Source organism: Protomyctophum bolini, assembly GCF_963924005.1.
Source record: "Protomyctophum bolini genome assembly, chromosome: 1".
Lineage (NCBI taxonomy): Eukaryota > Metazoa > Chordata > Actinopteri > Myctophiformes > Myctophidae > Protomyctophum > Protomyctophum bolini.
In genome coordinates, this window is record NC_137862.1 from 48,844,099 (window position 1) to 48,864,528 (window position 20,430).

Genomic DNA, 20,430 nt, shown 5'->3' on the forward strand with positions numbered 1-20,430 from the left:
TTGAGAGCCACCATTCAGTGTGTGACACGTATATGGCTTGCATGATTAGATTAAACCGATATAGAACAAAATTAAATGTCGAGGCAACACAATGCTGCATCCCCCTATGTCTGTCTGCCGCAGTTCATGACTTCACTTTGACCCAAAAAAAAAAGAAAAGTCCTAATCCTCGAGGGAAATTAAAGAGAGGAAAAAGTCCTCATAATTACAGCAGAGAAAACATGCGCCGAAAAGTTTCCCGAGATTGGATTTAACCCATTTTGGTCGGGAAACGCCTTTTGGTGTTTTAAGCATTTATGTTATGCTTTAGCTGTTGAAAAATAGCAGATCTACAAGCTCATGGCGCGGCACCGAGTGCCGCGCTGTGAACTTGTAGGTCTGCTATTTCTTTGAAAAATCCTGAAAACAGTGCCTCAAATCTTTGAATATATTTGAGTGAACATTTCCAGGTCCCTGGAACAACATATTTTCAGATGGGCGGCGGAGGCATATTGCATATCATTTTTGGGGGTCCTTTGAAATATTGAGCACCGCTGATACAGAAACAAGGTTTTTCAGAAAAATTTAGAAGACATTTTAAAGAATTCGACGTCAGGCCCAAATGGTTTAAAAATATACAGTATATGCTTATAAATCTTCCCACACCGTTCTCTCTCCGAGTCTCCTCAGTTTCCTCAGTGCTATTCTGAATTCAGAGGGTTTTTTTGCAAACACACAGCGTATGCATATGCCCACAGGTTATCATTTCTCAGAGTGATTCATTCCGAGCCCCGGCGTTTGCCTGCCTTTGCACGGCATGCCCATCTATTTATGGCAGCCCGCTCAAAAACGATCATTTGGTATAAAACTTATTTTATATATTTTTCTTTGGTTGCAAGATTCATTTCATAAGGTCACATTTTGAGCATCAGCATTTTTTCCTCTGCAGTCCAGAGCCAAGTGGATGTAGTTGTTGTTGCAAAGAGACAGCGACTTCCACAGTGCAGTGACTGCACAATCCTTTCCAACAGTCACTAAACTTGCAGTGCAACGGTAGAACGCACTGACTTCTGAGCTATGAACGCTGGCACAAAACATCCAGAATGATGTCCATGAGAGCTTGCAACAGTGGGTGGAAAATAATTCTTTATATTGCCATGCAAAAGTCACATACTGTACGACAGAGACAATATGCATTAGGCCATGGACCCCCTTTTGATTAAAACACAAAATAAACGTGAGGACCTCAAGGTTCCATTTGGACCGCTGGAGGTCCACAGAAGCGACATTGAGAAGCAGTGTTGTGTAATTCGTGACGCACATGACCAGGCAGGAGTAATGAGAAAGAACTCCCCCTGCAAGACACAACTGGCTTATGTTTACCATTTATATTCCCATTATTTGAGCTGAGTCAGTGGAGCACATCTAAACATATACGGTACGTTTACGCTAGCCTGTCACTGCCGTAGGCGTGCTGTCATTTACATTATGACTGTGTCTGTTTTAAAACGTAAAAATGATAAGACACGATATCTTTGTGACGCTATAACAGTCACACGCGAGACGTTTTGCATCCTGCAAAGACCTGACATGCTACTATGCATGTAGACCTAGATGTGTTCTTTGATCTTCTTATGAATTCAGAAGGACAGCACTGTCCAGCTTTGCTCAGTGGTGGGAAATATATGCGCGGTGTTGGCCTTGCCTCGGGGGGAGGAAATACATCACTATTCTGTGCAGTTTGCATCGGGTTGCAACTCGGACGGGGCTGAGTCGGCTCTAGCGAACTTCGCAACGTTCGACACGGCAAGCAGTGCTCGGTGGTGTCTCTTGTGGCTCAAGTTTGCTAGAGACGGCACGCCTCCAACGCGGTCTAAACTTCCTACTACCGAACGGGGGAGGCGTGGGGGGGGGATGGGGGAGCCACTGGAAGTAGGAGAGGACGACAACTCCATCAAAGTTATTGCCTGATATCTGTGTGCTCCAACTTCCAGATCTTCCGAGTTTCTATCACTGGACCAGCCTGTTGTACGGTTCCCTAATTTGGTGGTTGGAGTGCGAGGAACATCTTTCTTCGGATGCACTCTTTGTCACTTTACAAGCCCTCTAGACATCAGAGATTGGTGTGGCTGTTTTGTTTCCATCCGTCATACCTTAGTGCCTTACTATTGGACTACTGGACCATTGCCCAGTGGTGGTAGCAATACCAGCGTGTGTTAAACGTTTTACTTGAGTAAAGGTACACGACTACACGTATAGGTTCATAGGTTTAGGATTTGTTGTGCCCCCCCCCCCCCCATCCAGTATTGGACAGTAATGTAATAACGGAATTACATTGGCCCCGAGGCGCAGCCCCAAGAAAGATAAAAGCCTCAGAATATACTTTATACCAAAGTAAAAGTACTCAAATCTGTCAAACTTTGTCTAAAACAGACGATCAACAAGCTGAGCATGTGTCACTATGCAAGGCACTCTGAGCTTGTAGATCTATCTTTGAATAGCCAAAGAATATGTATAAACATTCTCAAGTGCAGGAAAAAGGGGGTAGGCCTACTGCCCATAGGGCATGGGAGGTCTGAATATTGAGAGGTCGGAATAATGACAATTATGACATGGCACTGCCTGATGGATTGGAAAGGAACTGGTTGGAATAACGTGTTCCTTCCACGCGCTACGCCCAACCCGGGGAAACTCCCCCCTGTCAGGTGAAAAGAAGCGGCTTGGACTCCTCATGCATAGAAGGGCTCATGAGGTGAATCCGTTGCTCTCCCCAGGTTGGCAGAGCGAGTGTATAGCGCCCAGCGATTGATTAGACAATTGACACTGGGTGGGGGAAAAAATCACACCAGTGTCAAGTGAGGGGGCGCTCTTGTCATCATGCATCATCATGCATCATCACATTCCGGGCCAATCGCAATTTGCTGAATAATATGTACTTTACTCCAGCCAATCAAATCATCGCTATGAGGTTGATCAGCCAATCAACTCATCACTATATAATTCACACAAACACACAGAGCCCCTCAAAAATGGGTTACAAAAAAATCGAGGGATAAAAAGTTTTCATCCGACAGCGACAATACGCGGCCAGTGACCTTACGCAGTGACCTGACCTATCCAGGCCGTACTGTACAAAATGAGCTCATTTGGCATTTAGATGAGCGTGTGATTCAATCAGGACGGATCTGCCCTTGGAGACGGCGTGTATAGGTGACAGGGGACGTACAGTATACTGTACAGTATCTGCAGTGCGTGATGAAATCTGTAGGTCATGTGGGAGGATTTATTTGTCAGTTGACTTGTATAACTCGTTGCTCAGCCTCACCTCCCACCATATAGCCCTTATCTCAGCCACCTCCCACCATATAGCCCTTATCTCAATCCACCATTTAGATCAAGGGGAAGATCGTTGGAACCGGTGCCGTTGTCCCAAACGCGTTCATGGAGGTCTGGACCCGGGGCGGACCCCGCGGCAGGCCCCCCGGGGCGGACCCCCAGGCCCCCCTATGAGCGTGGACACTGGGGGCACCCCACACGCAGAGCAGCCGTGAGTATATGGGTGATCCGTGATCAGATCACCCACTGTCCTCTCAGCAGTCAGCATGGGCGCCGCCATCATGAATGTTGAATCATGAAACATCATGAATGTTGAATCATGAAACATCATGAATGTTGTTTCAAAACACGGAGCTCTCCCCCCTCCCTCCCGCCCCGTTTCAAGAGGGGAGGGGAGACAATTATTAGGGGATGTGTGGGTTGATCACGTGACACTGAGGGCTGTATTTTGCGTGTCTTAAGTACCAGGTCTTATTCCCTAACTTGAGTAAACTAAAGACCTGGAGGCGTGATCAATGCCATTTGGCTATTCTGAGTGGCCAAAGAGCATTGACCACACCTCCAGGTCTTTAGTTTACTCAAGTTAGGGAATAAGACCTGGTACTTAAGACACGCAAAATACAGCCCTGAGTGTTGGAGTGTGCTTAAAGGAACACAGACGTATTATACGATGGTGCCCAAAAAAAGCGATCGAAAGTAGTCAATATTCTATTGACGTGAATCACATTCAGAGTGTTAAATGCCATTGAGAATTAATTAATTGAGTGTTTGTGTAAACACAAACATTGCGTAACACAAACAATTTTGATTGGCCGGAATGAGATGATGTACAGTATAATGATGATGTACGATGATAAGAGCCCCCCCTCACTTCACACAGGTGTGATTTTTTTGCTGTTGCAAATTAATCATAAATTGATCATACCACAGCGTCATGTACGAAATAAACATGTTAACTTCATCTTATTTAAATTAAGCCCTAATCAAGCCTTATTTCTCTCTCTCACACACACTCATAATACATGAAAGAGAATCAGACACAAGTCCCTCGCGGACCGCGGGGAGCAAATAAGTGACCAAACAGTACATTTCCAGGAGGTATACAGTACGATGAGCATATAGGGTCCATTCTGTGGCTTGTGAAATCTCATTTACTGTGTGGACGATGAGCACTTTGTCTTGGTCAAACGTAGCCTGAGAGCTTCAGTCAGCAGCTAGCTCTCGCTCAGCGGAGGACCCCACGGATACTCACTTCTGACCAGTTGTCTTTAAAAGAGACTCTACCTCCCCCCCCCCCCCCCCCCTCCTGCCCAGATCCCCTGAGGCTGCTGCTCCTATAGGCAAAGGGCTGAAGAACTGGGGCAACAAATCCATCCCCTGGTATTTCATGCGTTGACCTGATGTGGTGTAAGAACAGTTGCTTATGGATGCATTATTTGCATCCCTTTGGGATTTGAGATATTTGCATCTCATCGCGGTGGGAGACGATGGCGGCGGGCCTATACGGTATACATTTCAGCATGAATTAGCTCATGAACGGGGTTAACACGGGTCACGCAGCCTCTCACACAGCTTTTACTCAAGTATTTGTATTTTTTGGATACTTAACAGTCACGGGAGCCGTGGGGGTGCCATCTGGACCTGAAGGTCCAGATGGCACTTGCCCTGGAATGCCTATAAAGCACAAGATGAGGAGAGTGTGGAAACCGGACATGGGAGAAGACTTTACGGTATCCCTGTCCATCTCTTCCATGTCAGCCTCAATCTCGGAGCAGATGTGACACCTAAGGTCCAAGGTCTTCAGGGCCCTCTTGCTTCAAGGTTATTCAAATGAGTAACCCATCCTGCACTGTGACCGTATATACCTCACGAAGGTGAACTCTATTAACTGTTCCATGCTCCAGCAATGGGTGCATGGTGTCACATAAAGATATACCTTTGAACATGTAGAGGTAGCTTTTCATGGAGTAGAGGCGATAACATCAGATGGAGAAGGCAGTCATCTCATGTTCAGACTATAGATGTATGACATCAGCGATTGTATAATCTGACCCAAGGCTCACATCAGGTCCTCTGCCCTCTGGATCTATACGATCACTCTGTAGAACACGCTCAGCCATCAACTGCAGGGCACGCATCGCACACACATTCTGAATGAACTTTTTTTCCCATTCATCATCTTGGTAAAAACATCTGACAGTCACGAACACCAGAAAGCCCACTTTCAGCTAACAGTGAACCCTACACTGTAGGCCTTTAACAAAAATCATCAAGGCATGCATAGCAGGAAGAAGTTTCACATGTACAGTATGAACTGTGGTTATGATCTGTAGGCCTACAGCATTGAATTGATAATATTCATAGTCGTAATGATTTCATAATGATTTAAAAAATGCTACTTTTTTATTAATGTTTATTAATTTTGGTGGAATAATATTTGTGTTCTATAGACCCGTATTATTTAATGGGGTTAAAGTACTCTGTCAGTTCAAAACATTGAACATGACCACATTAATGAATACATCTTGGAGGAAGTAAATGTTATCGTTTGGATTTAAGTACATAATTGTATCAATAAAAAGCTTCTAATATATTATTCAGGCCCCGAAATCTATAAATCTCACACTATTAACCCATTCTGGGCGGTTAGCATTATGTTATGCTTTAGCTATTTAAAAAAGAGCAGATCTACAAGCTCATAGCGCGCCACTGAGTGGCGCGCTACGAGCTTGTATAGGTCTACTATTTTTGAAAAAATCGAAGAGTGACTGACATAGAAGACATGTTTTAGAATCTGATCTCAGGTCAGAATGGAAAACTGTCAGGATGTAAAAGACATTTTTAGAATCTGATCTCAGGTCAGAATGGGTTAAGGCAACCGGCCGGTTCCACGTGCTGCACGAGGTGCCCTTTTTTTCTCCACTTGAGAACCTGCCCCTCTAATTGTCTGTGCACGCCACTGTCTGTCGGTCCGTGTTGCGGATCCACATTGCAGCGCTCCACATGACGCGTTATGACAGCCGAGAAAAATGACTTTACTTCCCTTCTTCACTTGTGCCTGACCCCCGGCTCCACCCTATCACTATCCGGAGTCCTGCGCCGCCCGGCAGAGAGTCAACTTCAATCTGGTCATACAGCCATGGAACACCATTAAAAGATAAGACAACCCACATAACCATTAGGTTGCACTTCCCTGCTTCCTGCATGCTCTCCTCCTCCTCCTCCTCCCCTCATCGCATCGCATTGCACCGCAGCTCCGGGTGTATCACTAGAACTCCTATTTTAAGCCCCAGCTACACATCTGTATGCATATGGTATCATTACATGGAGAGAGTGGGAGAGAGAGCCTGCGATGGCGACGTGAGCAAGTCATCGCGCTGGGACGTGCCACACAGGACGAGTGTGTGAGAGACTGAGAAGTGTGTAACGGGCTGAGGAGACTGAGGAGACTGAGAGACGTTTTCATGTCAAGGAATCGGACCCCCAAAATGATCGAAAAACCATCGAAAAAAGTTTTCTGCCAGGGACCCCCAGAAGCAAAGTAAGTAAGTAAGTCAGTAAGCCCCATCAAGCCATGAGGCCCATAGGGCAGGAGCCTATCTCCTGATTCTGTAGCGTGAGGCAGCTTGATGTACAAGTACACCCCCTGGACATGACGCTAGTATGTCGCAGGGACTTATACCCCCAATCCAACCCTTGATGCTGAGTGCCAAGCGGGGAGGCACATTTTTAGAGTCTTTGGTATGACATTTGGTATATGACCCGGCCGGGTATCGAACCCTATAACACAGACGTTGTGTCCATGGGAGAGGGATCAGCTCGCAGTCTACATACTGTATATCTATCTAACTTCTCCGTATTTCATTTGATTCCTTCTGTTCTGCAGAACTACGGTATTTATTTACTCTCTCCTCCCAGTCTGTGTGTTCCATCCATATTTAGTTGTAAACCCCCAGGGCTCCAGTGCAGACACTGGCTGACCTTTATGTAAATGTGTCTCCCACTCTGAGCAGATCTCATTACAGCGGAGCTTGTGCCCTGTGCACTATCCATCTCTTAGAAAAGAAAAAAAAGGAAAGGAAAAGAAAAAGAAAATAGAAGAAATTGCGCCTGGCCGTGCTTTCGGCTGCAATCCTCGGCTACTCGGCCAGGCTAATTATCGGACCACAGTAATGAAGTACCTTCTCCACCCCCCCACCCCCCCCCCACCCCCATCAAAGTGACATGCTTGCTCACTATATACATTGACAGGGAAAAGGATGTGTGGATAATATTTAAGCAATATTACACCAGAGGGTGTGCTTTACCGTCATTAATGGCACGCCTGCGTTGCTGCAGGAACGAGCCGAGTTCCGTAAGCGGCGCAGAAGTGCGTTAATGCACGGTGAAGCAAAATTATTATACTTTTTCAATACAGAATGAGATCATATCGACATCGCGGTAATATCGGTTATCGGCCATAACAGCAATTCATTATATCGGATATCGATATCGGCCAAAATGTCTCATCGGCACATCTATGAACAACCTGTCGACTCAATTTAATTAAAACTAAGATATTCGCTGAAAATTTGAACAGATGTATAGCCACTAGACAAGACAAGAAATTCGCTAGCCTATAGCAACCCAGTCGGCTCTGCTCTGGGAGAACAGCGCAATTACTGATTGTTATGTTTTGATTAGGCGTTCCATCGTGCTCGTTTGTAGATCGGCTAGATGGCTGTTTCAACCAATCAGATTGCTTCCTCGAATGCCTCCTCACAGATACGTGATATACACATTATAGTTTGTATAGCCACCTTCTCTCCTGGCCTCCTCACAGATATACACATTATAGTTTGTATAGCCACCTTCTCTCCTGGCCTCCTCACAGATATATACAGTATAGTTTGTATATCCACCTTCTCTCCTGGCCTCCTCACAGATATACACATTATAGTTTGTATAGCCACCTTCTCTCCTGGCCTCCTCACAGATATAAACATTATAGTTTGTATAGCCACCTTCTCTCCTGGCCTCCTCACAGATATACACATTATAGTTTGTATAGCCACCTTCTCTCCTGGCCTCCTCACAGATATAAACATTATAGTTTGTATAGCCACCTTCTCTCCTGGCCTCCTCACAGATATACACATTATAGTTTGTATAGCCACCTTCTCTCCTGGCCTCCTCACAGATATACATTATAGTTTGTATAGCCACCTTCTCTCCTGGCCTCCTCACAGATATACACATTATAGTTTGTATAGCCACCTTCTCTCCTGGCCTCCTCACAGATATAAACATTATAGTTTGTATAGCCACCTTCTCTCCTGGCCTCCTCACAGATATACACATTATAGTTTGTATAGCCACCTTCTCTCCTGGCCTCCTCACAGATATAAACATTATAGTTTGTATAGCCACCTTCTCTCCTGGCCTCCTCACAGCTCTCCTTGATCTTCCTGCGGCAGACAACAGCCAGGGCGACGAGCAGAGCCAGCAGACAAACCGCCAGACCCACCGTTACCCACAATGCCACAGGGGGGAACGCCATGTTCTGAGCTGAAACACACACGCAGACAAATAGACACACAAGGACACAGTGTGAGACAGATGGAGACAGGGCCCACATGGATGGGAGAAAGAATGTCATAGAAAGTCAGAGAGGCGGGCGGCAGCAGTGGCTCAGGGGTGGAGTGGCTGGATGGCAACCGCAAGGTTGCCAGTTCGATGTGCTGGCTGGTGCCTTGCATGGTTTCCGCCACCATCGGTGTATGAATGTGTGTAAATAAATGTAATGTATTAGTTAATTGAATTAACTGACACCAAGGGCATGCCTACTAATTGACAGAAAGCATATCAAGGCGTGGGGGATTGGGAATGGGTATGCATATACTGTCACGGTACGCTCCTCTGCCCTTGGACTTGGTCTGTGTTTTTGGACTTATTACTTGTATTTGTGTTCTGTACCTTATTTTGTAGTAGTGTTCTGTGATTTCCTGTCTGCCTTGTTTTCTGTCACCTGCCTTGTCTCACCTCCCTGTATTAGTGTAACCCTAGCCACCTGTGTCCTGTTGTCTGTTAGCCTATCCCAGTGTTGATTGTGTGTTTCAGTTCACCTGTGTGTAGTTAGTCTTGTCTATATTTATGCCCCAGTGTTTTCAGTTCTTTGTCAGTTCGTCGTCGTGAATGATGTGGTCAGTTCCATGTGTTTCCCTAGTGAGACTTTATTCCAAGTCCTAGTTATATCCTATTTTCCAAGTTGTTTCACATGTGTCCTACACCTCCAGAGCAGATGTAGAATACGCACATCGACAGGCTGGGTGCTGGGCTAAAAGAAACTTCATGTAGATAGGATGGAGCCCGCACACCATAGGTAAAGGTAAGACGTTCTTTATTTAAATACACCTCCAGAACCACATCGTGACATATACGGCTTTTACTTTTTGTATGTGGCCTTCAAACAAACAGACAGACCCACAGATACACCCTTGCCTTGGGCTGTACGCAGGCGTGAATAAATCATTGTCCAAAAGTCGAACTCTTTTGTTTGCATATTTACTTCTCCAAAAGTGCATTTTTACAAACAAACCGCTTCAATTATGCACTGTGGCATTCCAGGAGCATACCCATTTCCCATCAGGAAGTCAAAGTCAATGCATTATTACTCATCTTTGAAGGCAGTCTGTGGCCCCTAGAGGTCTGACAGAGCACTGGGAGCATTTAAACCATTGCTGGCTGTCTGAATAAAAATGAAAATAAATAAAGAGAATGTCAAATTTGGATATATTATTATTACTATAGCTGTCGCGCCTCCCCCCCCCCCAAAGTCTCTCTAGCTAGCTATTTGGTGTGCTGGGCCTGCCCTCAGCCACTCCACTCAGCTCCCCCATCCACTCACAGCTGCGACTCAATCAGCACACAGCCCTGATAGCCTGCTCCGTGCAGGCGCTGATAGCTGTCACTAGCCATTCCCTGCTACTACCACCCCCGCTGTCCACATCCCGCAGTCACACTCTTGTTTTAAAGGCTAATTAAAAATGTAGAGAACACGACTTTTTAAACCGATTACTCCACTGTCCAAAGTTTGCCTGCACTTCTAAAAGGCAGGCAGACCCTTACCCCTACCCCTCCCCCCTACACGCACACACACACACACACACACACACACACACGGTAAAGGAATGGACTGGCCTGAAAGAAATCAATAGTCGTCCACTCTGCCTCCGACATCTTAATGCCAGGCTGCTTGTTGTGGAGAGGGGCGTGTGGAAGTGATGGAGCTCGCTGTCAGTTAGCAGACATCACAGGGTTTTTTTTTTAAATTGAGGCCCTCCTGGCTGCTACTACGAAGCCCGGGAGGCAGACCCTCTCCTGGGTGGTGTTGATACTGTAGTAGTAGGTGGACACGGTGGGGTTGCTATAGGACTCACTGGTTCTCAACCTTTGTGTGTCCGGGTAGCTCAGTCGGTAGAGCTCTCGCCTTTTGGACCACAAGTTCATGGTTCATGGTTCCGTGAGTATAGCACGGCTTGGGTGGGAAGCACCCTATGATCCGACGGACCATTGCTCCGAAGGAGCAATGGTCCGAGGTGCGCTGGGGGTCGGGAGAGGGTGGGTGGTTAGGTTTAGGTGTCTGCCCCGGGGGAGGTTAGGGTTAGGGTGAGGGTTTGAGGTAGGTTGTCGATCGGACCAATGGACCGTCGGCATATTGACGCGGACCCGGCTTGGGTGCGGCAAGTCGTGTGGGACATACCGGGAGCTGATGGTAGGTGTCACGCTCCACCACAGCATCCATCTCCCAGGGTTCTAGCACATTGTAACGGGGACAGACTCCATCTCCCAGGGGTCTAGCGCTACCCAACCCCCCCCCCCCTTTACCCTGACAAGTACGTAGTTGGAATTGTAGGAGTGGAGGCATTACATTTAGCTTTACTCTGTTCCAAAGATGAGTATATTATTTGACAATTTGGCCAATGTTTGACAAAAAGTCTTTAGCTTTAAAGTATAGTCTGTTGATTACTTTTGATGCAGTAATGGTCATTTTGCCAGGTGCTTGAAAAGCGACTGGACTACATCTGCATGCACCACTACTGACGGCTGTAAAGATGCCCGTAAATCCCAAACCCCACATAAGGGTCGCCATGCAACTCATTGCGAGGAGTTGCATGGCGACCCATTGGTGTGGTTTGGGCCATTGGATTGAAGCAGTTGAATCACTTGGGTCGACTTGGGTCGACATTCAACAGGACATATCACGCCGCTGGCAGTTATGACTGAGTCATTGTTTCATTTATTTAATTTTACGCTGTTTGCTTTGATCTGCATGCTCACTTAATTAGCTGAATAGCGGATTAGCTTCAACTGTAAACTACAGACGAGAACATTCTAAACACCTTTATAAACCCCCCTCCCTCCATCTCCTAGGTGTAAGTATGTAGGACTAGTAGTGGGTGAAACGTCGCAATGGTAATATGTTGTAAAACAATGAGTAATGGTAATATTTAGTGGTTTTCACTTTTACAAAAATAATAATAATAATATAATATAATATAATTCTTCTTAACCGTGCACTTGCACGACAGCAAACCTATTCATGGGGAACATTCACCAAGATGATCTACAAGCTCACAAACTGTCATGATGTTGTGCAGCCTATATATTTTGGTTATTTGATTTTATATAGTGCTTAAATTAGTCCTTTAATGCAGACCGATACAAATAAGGCAACATAAACCCATAATAATTGAATAAGTCTGGAAAACATCATTGGTTTGTGATCAGTTTGACTACTTAATGAACAGTAAAGACATCAGGATTAGGTTAAACCTGGCTGTTAGCCTGGCTGTTAGTCCAAAGCATTAGTTTCCATGGTAACTAATGTAGCATCACTTTCATGAAACCGAATCAAGCCTCAACATATCCAGGTTAACTCGTTAAATTAATCTGGCAAGATTAACCAGCTTTCATGAAACCGGTTAATCGCTGATCCAGGATATATTAAGCCAGGATATGCGTTAAATCCAGGCTTAATCTCTAATCCAAACAGGCCCCAGGGTCTACACTTTCTTACCCAAAGCCCAGTCCACACCTAGTATATAACTATAGCTAATAGTGGCGCGCCAGCCGGCCCGTTGCCCACAGGTCCCGCGGGCAGACGGGTCAAGATTCGGTACCTGCTCTCCTCTACTCCTGCTGAAATCATCAGCTTGTTCTGTTGTTCAACTGTGGCCTTTTTGACCGTCGGAGAAAACCCTCTCCGTCCTGAACTGCATGTTAAAACAGTTCTCCTCTCGGCTCTGTCCCGACATTCATTTGGAGTGGAGAGCTACACTGCATGCTGATGCGTGAAGTGAACCGTTCCGAAACCAATAGGCGGCGGCCTATGTCATGTCACGTATACAGTACATGTGTATAAGTGTTGGGCTTATATTATGTTAATCCGAGGGACCATCACGTCTCTCTCTCTCTCGCAATCAAGCAAATGTGATTATGCATGCGATGCGAAACGTAATATTAATAGCGTTCTTTTGTTTTTGCGGGCCACAAGGCGGGCGGGTTGTTGATTAATAAATTGTTTTGTGGGGCAGGTTGGTGCAACACTAATGGCTAACCCAGTAAATCCAATTTGCTGCAACTCAAGGGACTATCCTCTACTGAAATGTTAAAATACATTTAAAAAAAAAAAGAAGTTGCAAGGAAATGGTCTGGACTGACCAGTTGCAGACCGGTGCCATTCGGGGAGAATAGTTGCAAGTGGTTGCATGCGGTTGCAACCTGTTATGTAGGTATAGGTGTGGACTGGGCTGTACAGTATATGTTTAGTACAGTTGTTTGTGTTTTCCAAAGCAGCAAGTTGAATTGCATAGCATCCTTCAACTGCCAGGCAATTCAAAGTGCAATATGCTGCGTTCACACAGGCAGATTCACAGTATAGTACTATGGACGAATAACAGTTTAAGTCCACACTAATTATCCATAATGTATAAATGCTGGATAAGGGGTCAGGACAACGAAGCCTTTTCGTGGGGGAATAACATTTGGACAGCTGTTGCAAAGCGACCATTAAGTATTATAGACGAATAACAGTCTATAGTACTTTATTGTCGCTTTGCATCTGAAGTTGAAGCCAGTTCAACATAATGTGTAGCTTTGTGTCTTTGTATCTTTTGTAGCGGCTGACAAACATCGGATTTGCTTTGGAAGCTTCACGTCGCTGGCTTCCATTGAGAATGAATGCCAGACTGTATCTTTGTATCTGCCTGTGTGAACGCAGCAATATACAGAACATTATACATCACCGGTGTCCCCATCTGGTAAACAGTACGGTGCAGCATTGGACATTCAAGGCAACACGATCTCTTTGCTATGAAGTGGAAATAAACTGGAAAGTCTGTCACACATATTGTGTTTCAAAGACACACAGAATGTTATTGCAGGAGAACATGCGTGGGTGGTATTAAAACCCAGCGGCCTTGTGAATCAGCTTATTGTATAAGATGCATAAAATATGACAACGAAAATAAACAGCACCGTCAATAATCTGTAACACGGCCACATTTTGGAATAACAAATATTATGGTAATTTCTCAACACATCGCTGAGCGGAGAATCCCGTGTGTTTTTCGAGTTTTTTAAAGGCTTGCATTTCCACCAAGGAGACACAGACAGAAGCAGTTTGTTATTTATAGTGCTGGGTTTGATTGTCTGCTAGGAAGCTCATCAAGGCAATCCTCAGGGATGTTGTCTCAGTTTTGTACAAGCAATCTGCATTAATCCAAATCCCCCAAAAAACTAAATGCAGTGAAGGCAGAGGGTGTGTGTGGGCTCCAGCCCAGTTGTAACTGGTGCCCTGCCTTCACATCTCAGTGAAACTGTTTGTGACGGTATGGGTACGTTATGGCACACATGGGCCACTGGCGGCCCGGAGGCCACATGCGGCCCCCCGCCTTCACTTAATGTGAACCCCAGGTTAATATCGGAATACTGATACCAAACATGCAAACATGACCTGCTTTAATTACTTCAGTTTTGCGTACGCGCAGTCGCGCGCTGCCGTTCACTTCTTGTATACAGGCAGACTAAAAAGCTGATTAACTTTTCTGATTATCCGGCGATCTCGATTGGAACATTGGCGTTTTCTGGAGAAAGTATGGACTTATTTTAGCTCGCTAACATCGACGCAAATTATTTAGTGTCTAAGACGGGCGCCCAAACTGGACGTGGGTCCAGCGTGCAACACACTAAAACAAAGTAGATCCGGGTCGGCAGTTGGCTCTTGTGTCCACCAGGTGGCAGTTAACTTGTTTAATGAGTATTCAAATGTTATTATATTTTTTATGTCCAATGTATTTGTATTTAGTTCATAAAGTTAACATACCTAACTTAAGTACTTCCAATTCAAAAATAGCAAATAAATATCTGGATTTTAATTCAGCAGATCTACAAGCTCAAAACGCAGTGAGCTTGTAGATCTGCTGAATTAAAACCCTGATTTCTTTTTTTACAGTACGACGCATTTTGATCTTGTCACTCACGCACTCACATACCTGGTCGACTGCTCACTCCCTGACTCCTTAATTTCCTCATTTACACTCATAATCCCTTCCCTCCTCCCTCGTTGTACCAAAACTCCACCTCCATTCGCACCCACCAGATGGCTTTTATAGTTCTATACCCTCTGAGAAAAGAGGCCGGGGTTGTTAGAAACTTTAGTCCAATGAATTCCAGTCATTACTCAGTTTTAATGTGCCCACCTACACGTCGCACGGTCGTGCTTTGCCACGAGCGCGCCGCGTCAAGGGAAGGGCAATAATATCAGACAAATGTGTGGAAGTAAATGGGCTCTAGTAGGTCGTCCTAGCGAGGGGTTGCTTCGCCTCTCTGCATGCCAATAACCCATTCTGACCTGAGATCAGATTCTAAAAATGTCTTCTACATCCTGACAGTTTTCCATTCTGACCTGAGATCAGATTCTAAAAATGTCTTCTATGTCAGTCGCTCTTCGATTTTTCAAAAATAGCAGATCTACAAGCTCGTAGCGCGCCGCTCGGTGGCGCGCTACGAGCTTGTAGATCTGCTATTTTTCAATAGCTAAAGCATAACATAGTGCTAACACCAAAAGGGGCTCCCGCCCAGAATGGGATAAGACAGCAAGGCTCGCATCTGGGCTGACTGAAACACAATTTATTGAAATGCAACAAAAAAAAGAGGGAAGAAGGCTCAGAGCAAAAGATGCTGACAGAGACCAAAAACAAACCCCGTAGCCATCCGTCTCCGTTTGCCAAGTTTTCACTCTGCCGGTTGACGGTGAGCTCCTACGTCTTCTCACGGAGAGGAGCCATGGTTCTCTAAAACCACACAGTTATGTAACCCACTACATTTACTCAAAGGTATATATACTTTACTTGAGTATGTCCAATTTTCTATCTCAGAATAAAATATTGTAATCCAACTCCGCTGCCATAATCCACTACAGCTTTTTGACAATTACAGTCAAACGGTCAATAGTTACTATTGCAGATTTAGATTATTAATCAAAACAGAACATGCATTGACCACTTCATCACTATTTCATACTTTGGATACTACAAGGTCCATGTAGGTCCTTCAAGGAAAACAAACAACTAAAGAAAATAAGCACTGTTGCCGACAACCGACAACCGACAACAAAGTGACGCGTTTGATCGACACTTAACCTGACCACATAACCCATTCTGACCTGAGATCAGATTCTAAAAATGTCTTCTATACATCCTGACAGTTTTCTGAAAAAGCTATGTTTCTATGTCAGTCGTTCTTCGATTTTTCAAAAATAGCAGACCTACAAGCTCGTAGCGCGCCACTCGGTGGCGCGCTATATGAGCTTGTAGATCTGCTATTTTTCAATAGCTAAAGCATAACATAATGCTAACACCAAAAAGGGGTTCCCGCCCCAAAATGGGATAATAACGGCTGCTTGGGGTATAATTGAAGCTATAGAAAGGCAAGCTGAAACAAATTCAAAGTCATTGGTTCAATATAAGCCCAGTATTCATGCTCATGTCTTCCATCCAACGGCAGGGCTAATCCCTGTCCTCTGACACCGCGACGCACGCCCCGCGACGCACACTTCCATCAGCGCCCGTGTGTTATTGTTTCTGCCAATCTCCTGCTCCTCCGAGGGCCGCCACGGTGTGCCAAATAAAGGAAAGCGAATAAACAAGGTTTTAAGCCATTCTGGGCGGGAACTCCCTTTTGGTGTTTTAATAAAGCATTGTTGTGTTATGCTTTGGCTATTGAAAAATAGCAGATCTACAAGCTCGTAGCGCGCCGCTACGAGCTTGCTATTTTTGAAAAGTCGTGAAAATGTGGCGCAAATCTTTTAATATATATTTCAGAGCGAACATTTTGAACTAAAACATTGACTTCTGGGGAGTCCCTGGAACACCATATTTTGAGATGGGGGGGTCCGTGGCCCAATAGAGATAATTCTGGGGGTCCTTGACATGAAAAAGGTTGAGCACCGCTGACATATAGAAACATGGGTTCTTCAGATTTTTTTATTTTATTTTGAAGCCTTTTTTTTTTTAGTCGACCTCAGTCCAAAATGGGTTTAGCCATTAAGACCCTGGAACGCATCTGTGTCATCTTATAGCGGCACCGAGTGTCGCGGCTACAAGCTTGTAGATCTGCTATTTTTGAAAAAAATCGTGAAAACATGTGCACACTCGTATGTATATTGGTTCACAAGCATCTGTTCATCTGCTGATGGCCCTCTGAACATGTTGGGGTTGTTCACAAACATTTAGTGTTTGTTTACAAACATTCAGGGATTTGTTTGCAAACATTCTGGATTTTTTTTGTTTGTTTGTGTGTTTATAAGCATTCTGGGTTTGTTTACAAACATTTCTGGGGTTTGTTTACAAACACTTGATATGTGTTTACAAATATTTTGGGTTTGTTTACAAACATGTTATGTTTGTAAACAAACATGTTATGTTTGTAAACATACTTGTGGGGCTCTTGACATGAAATAGTTTCAGAACCGCCGACACAGAAACATGTTTTTTAGAAGACATTAGAAATAGCTGTATAGAATCTGGTCTCAGGTCTTAATGGGTTAAAATCGCCCCGACGTTCACGGGCCTGTTTGTTCTGGTTCCGTACGTGGCGCTGCACATCAATCACGTCCGCTGAGTGCCGCCCGCCGCGCCTCGATGCCATTTATAGGTAACGCCGCCGGTTTCGGTCTCTCTCTTCTTTTTTTATTTTTATTTAATGTTTTCGGTCAACTTTGCGTTCATTTCATTGTTTCTGAATCTTCCATCCTCACTGTACCAAGTCACAATAATATTATCGTCTATGTCGGGTGCACGGAAACCATAATTACTGAGTTACTTTTCAGGGTTTTAATTCAAAAAATATAGCAAAAGTAGCAGATGGACACGCTCAAAACGTGTGGATCTGCTCCTTTAGTGTGCCGCTGTCGTATGATCAAGCAGGCCCTAATTTATAAACACACACACACGCACACACACACGCACACGCACACACACACACACACAAAGATTTTTGTCTCCTGCCTTGCCACGTGAGTCACTGTTAGAGAGAGTAATACATATACTGTATGTATTGTACAGTACAGCTCAGTTATATTAAAAACACTGAAAGCGCTTGCCGTACACAACCATTAATCAATTGATTGTGTTCCAGCTTGGATCACATTGTATAGCATACTTTAAATTCCTATTCTTCGGTATCACATTGTTTTATGCATGCATGCAATATTAATGTTGTATTAGCGCTAGTGTTATAGGAAACTTACCGGTAATCTTACTTTGCCAATTATTTATAGGCCCCTAGGCATGGCTATACTGTATTTCTCTCTGTGAGGTCTCGGCCATAGGGGTGGTATGGTATTTGTAGTTTTGGATGCTTAACAGAATCCTCGATCGTGCATGCCAGTGCCAGAAAAATGCGCGAAATAAGCAAATAAGAAGAAGAGCCACATCGGCCCGACCCGGATGTGATAACCCTCCATATCTGTAGTCTAGCCTCACCCCAGGATGTGCGCTAACGCGCGGACAATGCGCAACCTCGGATGAATGTTTCATTAGGCTCTAAACATGGTAGTTTATCCCATTCTGAGCACAAAAAACCCTAATAACAGCATGCATGGGTGCGTGTACCGACAACCGGGATGTAGGCGTGGGAGGGAGACGTGAGACGGGGGTGAAAAAAAGGGTAGAAATATCTTTTTAAAGCTGTATTAATGCTCTTTAATCAAATCTCGTAATCTCGAGGTTGGCACAGAGGAGGGATTAAATACATTTCACTGTCTCCCACTACATTTCAAATACAAGTATCGTACTTTTGACGGCACTATATACATTCCTAGGAAGGAAGGAAAAGGTACATTATGAATTAACCCCGAAGCCCTGTTTCAAATCTAGTGAAATAGCAGATCTGGGGTATTGAGTACTTTGTCCTGCTCTGCTCTCATACAGGCCTGCTGGCAGCAGCTCTATTAAAAAAGGACAGGCCTTTGGTTCCTCCGTCCTCGCCATGAAAGAAAAACCCTAATTGACTTTTATTTTTTTGCTCTTCCTCTTTCCCGAGCAGCCTGTCTTGAAATGAGCCGTGGGGGGCTCTGTGTAGCCAGAAGCCATCCCTCTGTCAGGGGACATTATTCTCCGCTGCTCAGTACATTAAGTGGCTCTGCTCTGTCCGAGGCAGGTAAAAAAGTGTCCTTGACAGCTGGAGGGAAAAACGCCTTTGATGTGTGCTGCCGTTCCCCAGGCCGGCAAGAGGACCCAGATGACAGGCCTGGGAGTCGTGCCGGTATACGAGCACTTTATTTCACCGAAAGGGGGTGGCCAGAAGGGGGGATTTAAAAAAACATTACTAGCTAAAAACGGAGGTCTCTCACATATAGGGTTGCAAAGCCAACTATTGCTTATTTTCTGCCATGATCAAGAAGCAGTTTTTTTATTAGGTCATTTTCTTTATCTTTTCCATGTCAATGAATCAACGCAAAAAAAGGTTGTTTTTGAGGGGTGCTAGCCCCTCCTATAAGCCCAACGTTGTGTGTCTGTGTATACCCCATAGAGATGATTTGATTGGCCGAACGTGCTTAAAGAGTGAAGATATAAAGTGAGGACGCCAAAAGCGATTGGCCCGGAATGTGATGATGAGCGCACCGCTCACTTCACACAGGTGTGATTTTTATTCATATAGGCCTACAATGACTAAATCAATTTGTATGATGAACTACTTCAGCTCTGTTTCGTATACTTGGTCTACATACGGTAAGCTCGCATCTCATCGCGACCCGCTGTGATCAATCCACGTGTAACCGATTAGTTTGATTAGCTGTGCCTGTGTAACTTTCCCATACAGCCAGGCCCAAACAACCCCCGTTGCAAGCCCCCTCTAAGTGTCTTCCAGGGCCTGTGGGAAGCTCATTTCTCATCCATGATGCTCCCCCCAAGTGTCCAGGTCCCAGGTGCTGTTTCATCACACTCATCACTGGCCCAATTAAATAACTATTTTTACATTAGTGGTCTGCCGTGGGTCACTAGTGTGGTAGCGTACACAAAACATCTGCACGGCTGCATCTCCTCCACTTTTTTGTATTGATATTTAATGTTTTGTGGTTAGTATTATGAGTCGAGTAGTCACTGCCATCTGAGCTTACGTCAACGAGGAAATCTCAGGAACGCAACGTGTCGACAGCTGGGCGTGACGTATATTAGCAGCGGCATTGCTTTCATATGTAGTTTCAAGGCTATTGCGGCCACATTCATTCCATTTTCTCCAGAAACTGGCTGCATCAAATATGAATGGACGCACAGCCACCGCCCTGACAGAAAGGCCGGGATGATCGGTTTATTTTTCAAACACAGTTCTTATATGAAGCGACCTAAAATGGGGATTTCAATGCAAATACAAAAATACATGAACCTGTGTATACTGGCGCCCTCTACTGAAAGTGACGTCAGACTTCGGTGCTCTATAATAAATGCACCATTTACCATTTAAACTAGGTGATGATCAGTAGGATGCTGGTTGGCTTAAAGAGATATTTCACTCAAAAAATAATTAACTTTTGGTCATTTCATCGTCTACTCAGCCTTATGTGAACACCCC

At 44.8% G+C, this 20,430-nt stretch overlaps 1 protein-coding gene across 2 annotated transcripts in view; it reads right to left on the reverse strand.

The window, feature by feature from the left end:
* The window catches only part of cd276 (CD276 molecule), a 153,296-nt gene that overhangs the window by 42,137 nt on the left and 90,729 nt on the right, over positions 1-20,430 (reverse strand). For both annotated transcript variants that reach the window (XM_080768492.1, XM_080768493.1), the window contains one exon: positions 8,725-8,862. In XM_080768492.1, coding sequence (XP_080624618.1) covers positions 8,725-8,862 — 138 coding nt within the window. The remainder of the gene's footprint in view (positions 1-8,724; positions 8,863-20,430) is intronic.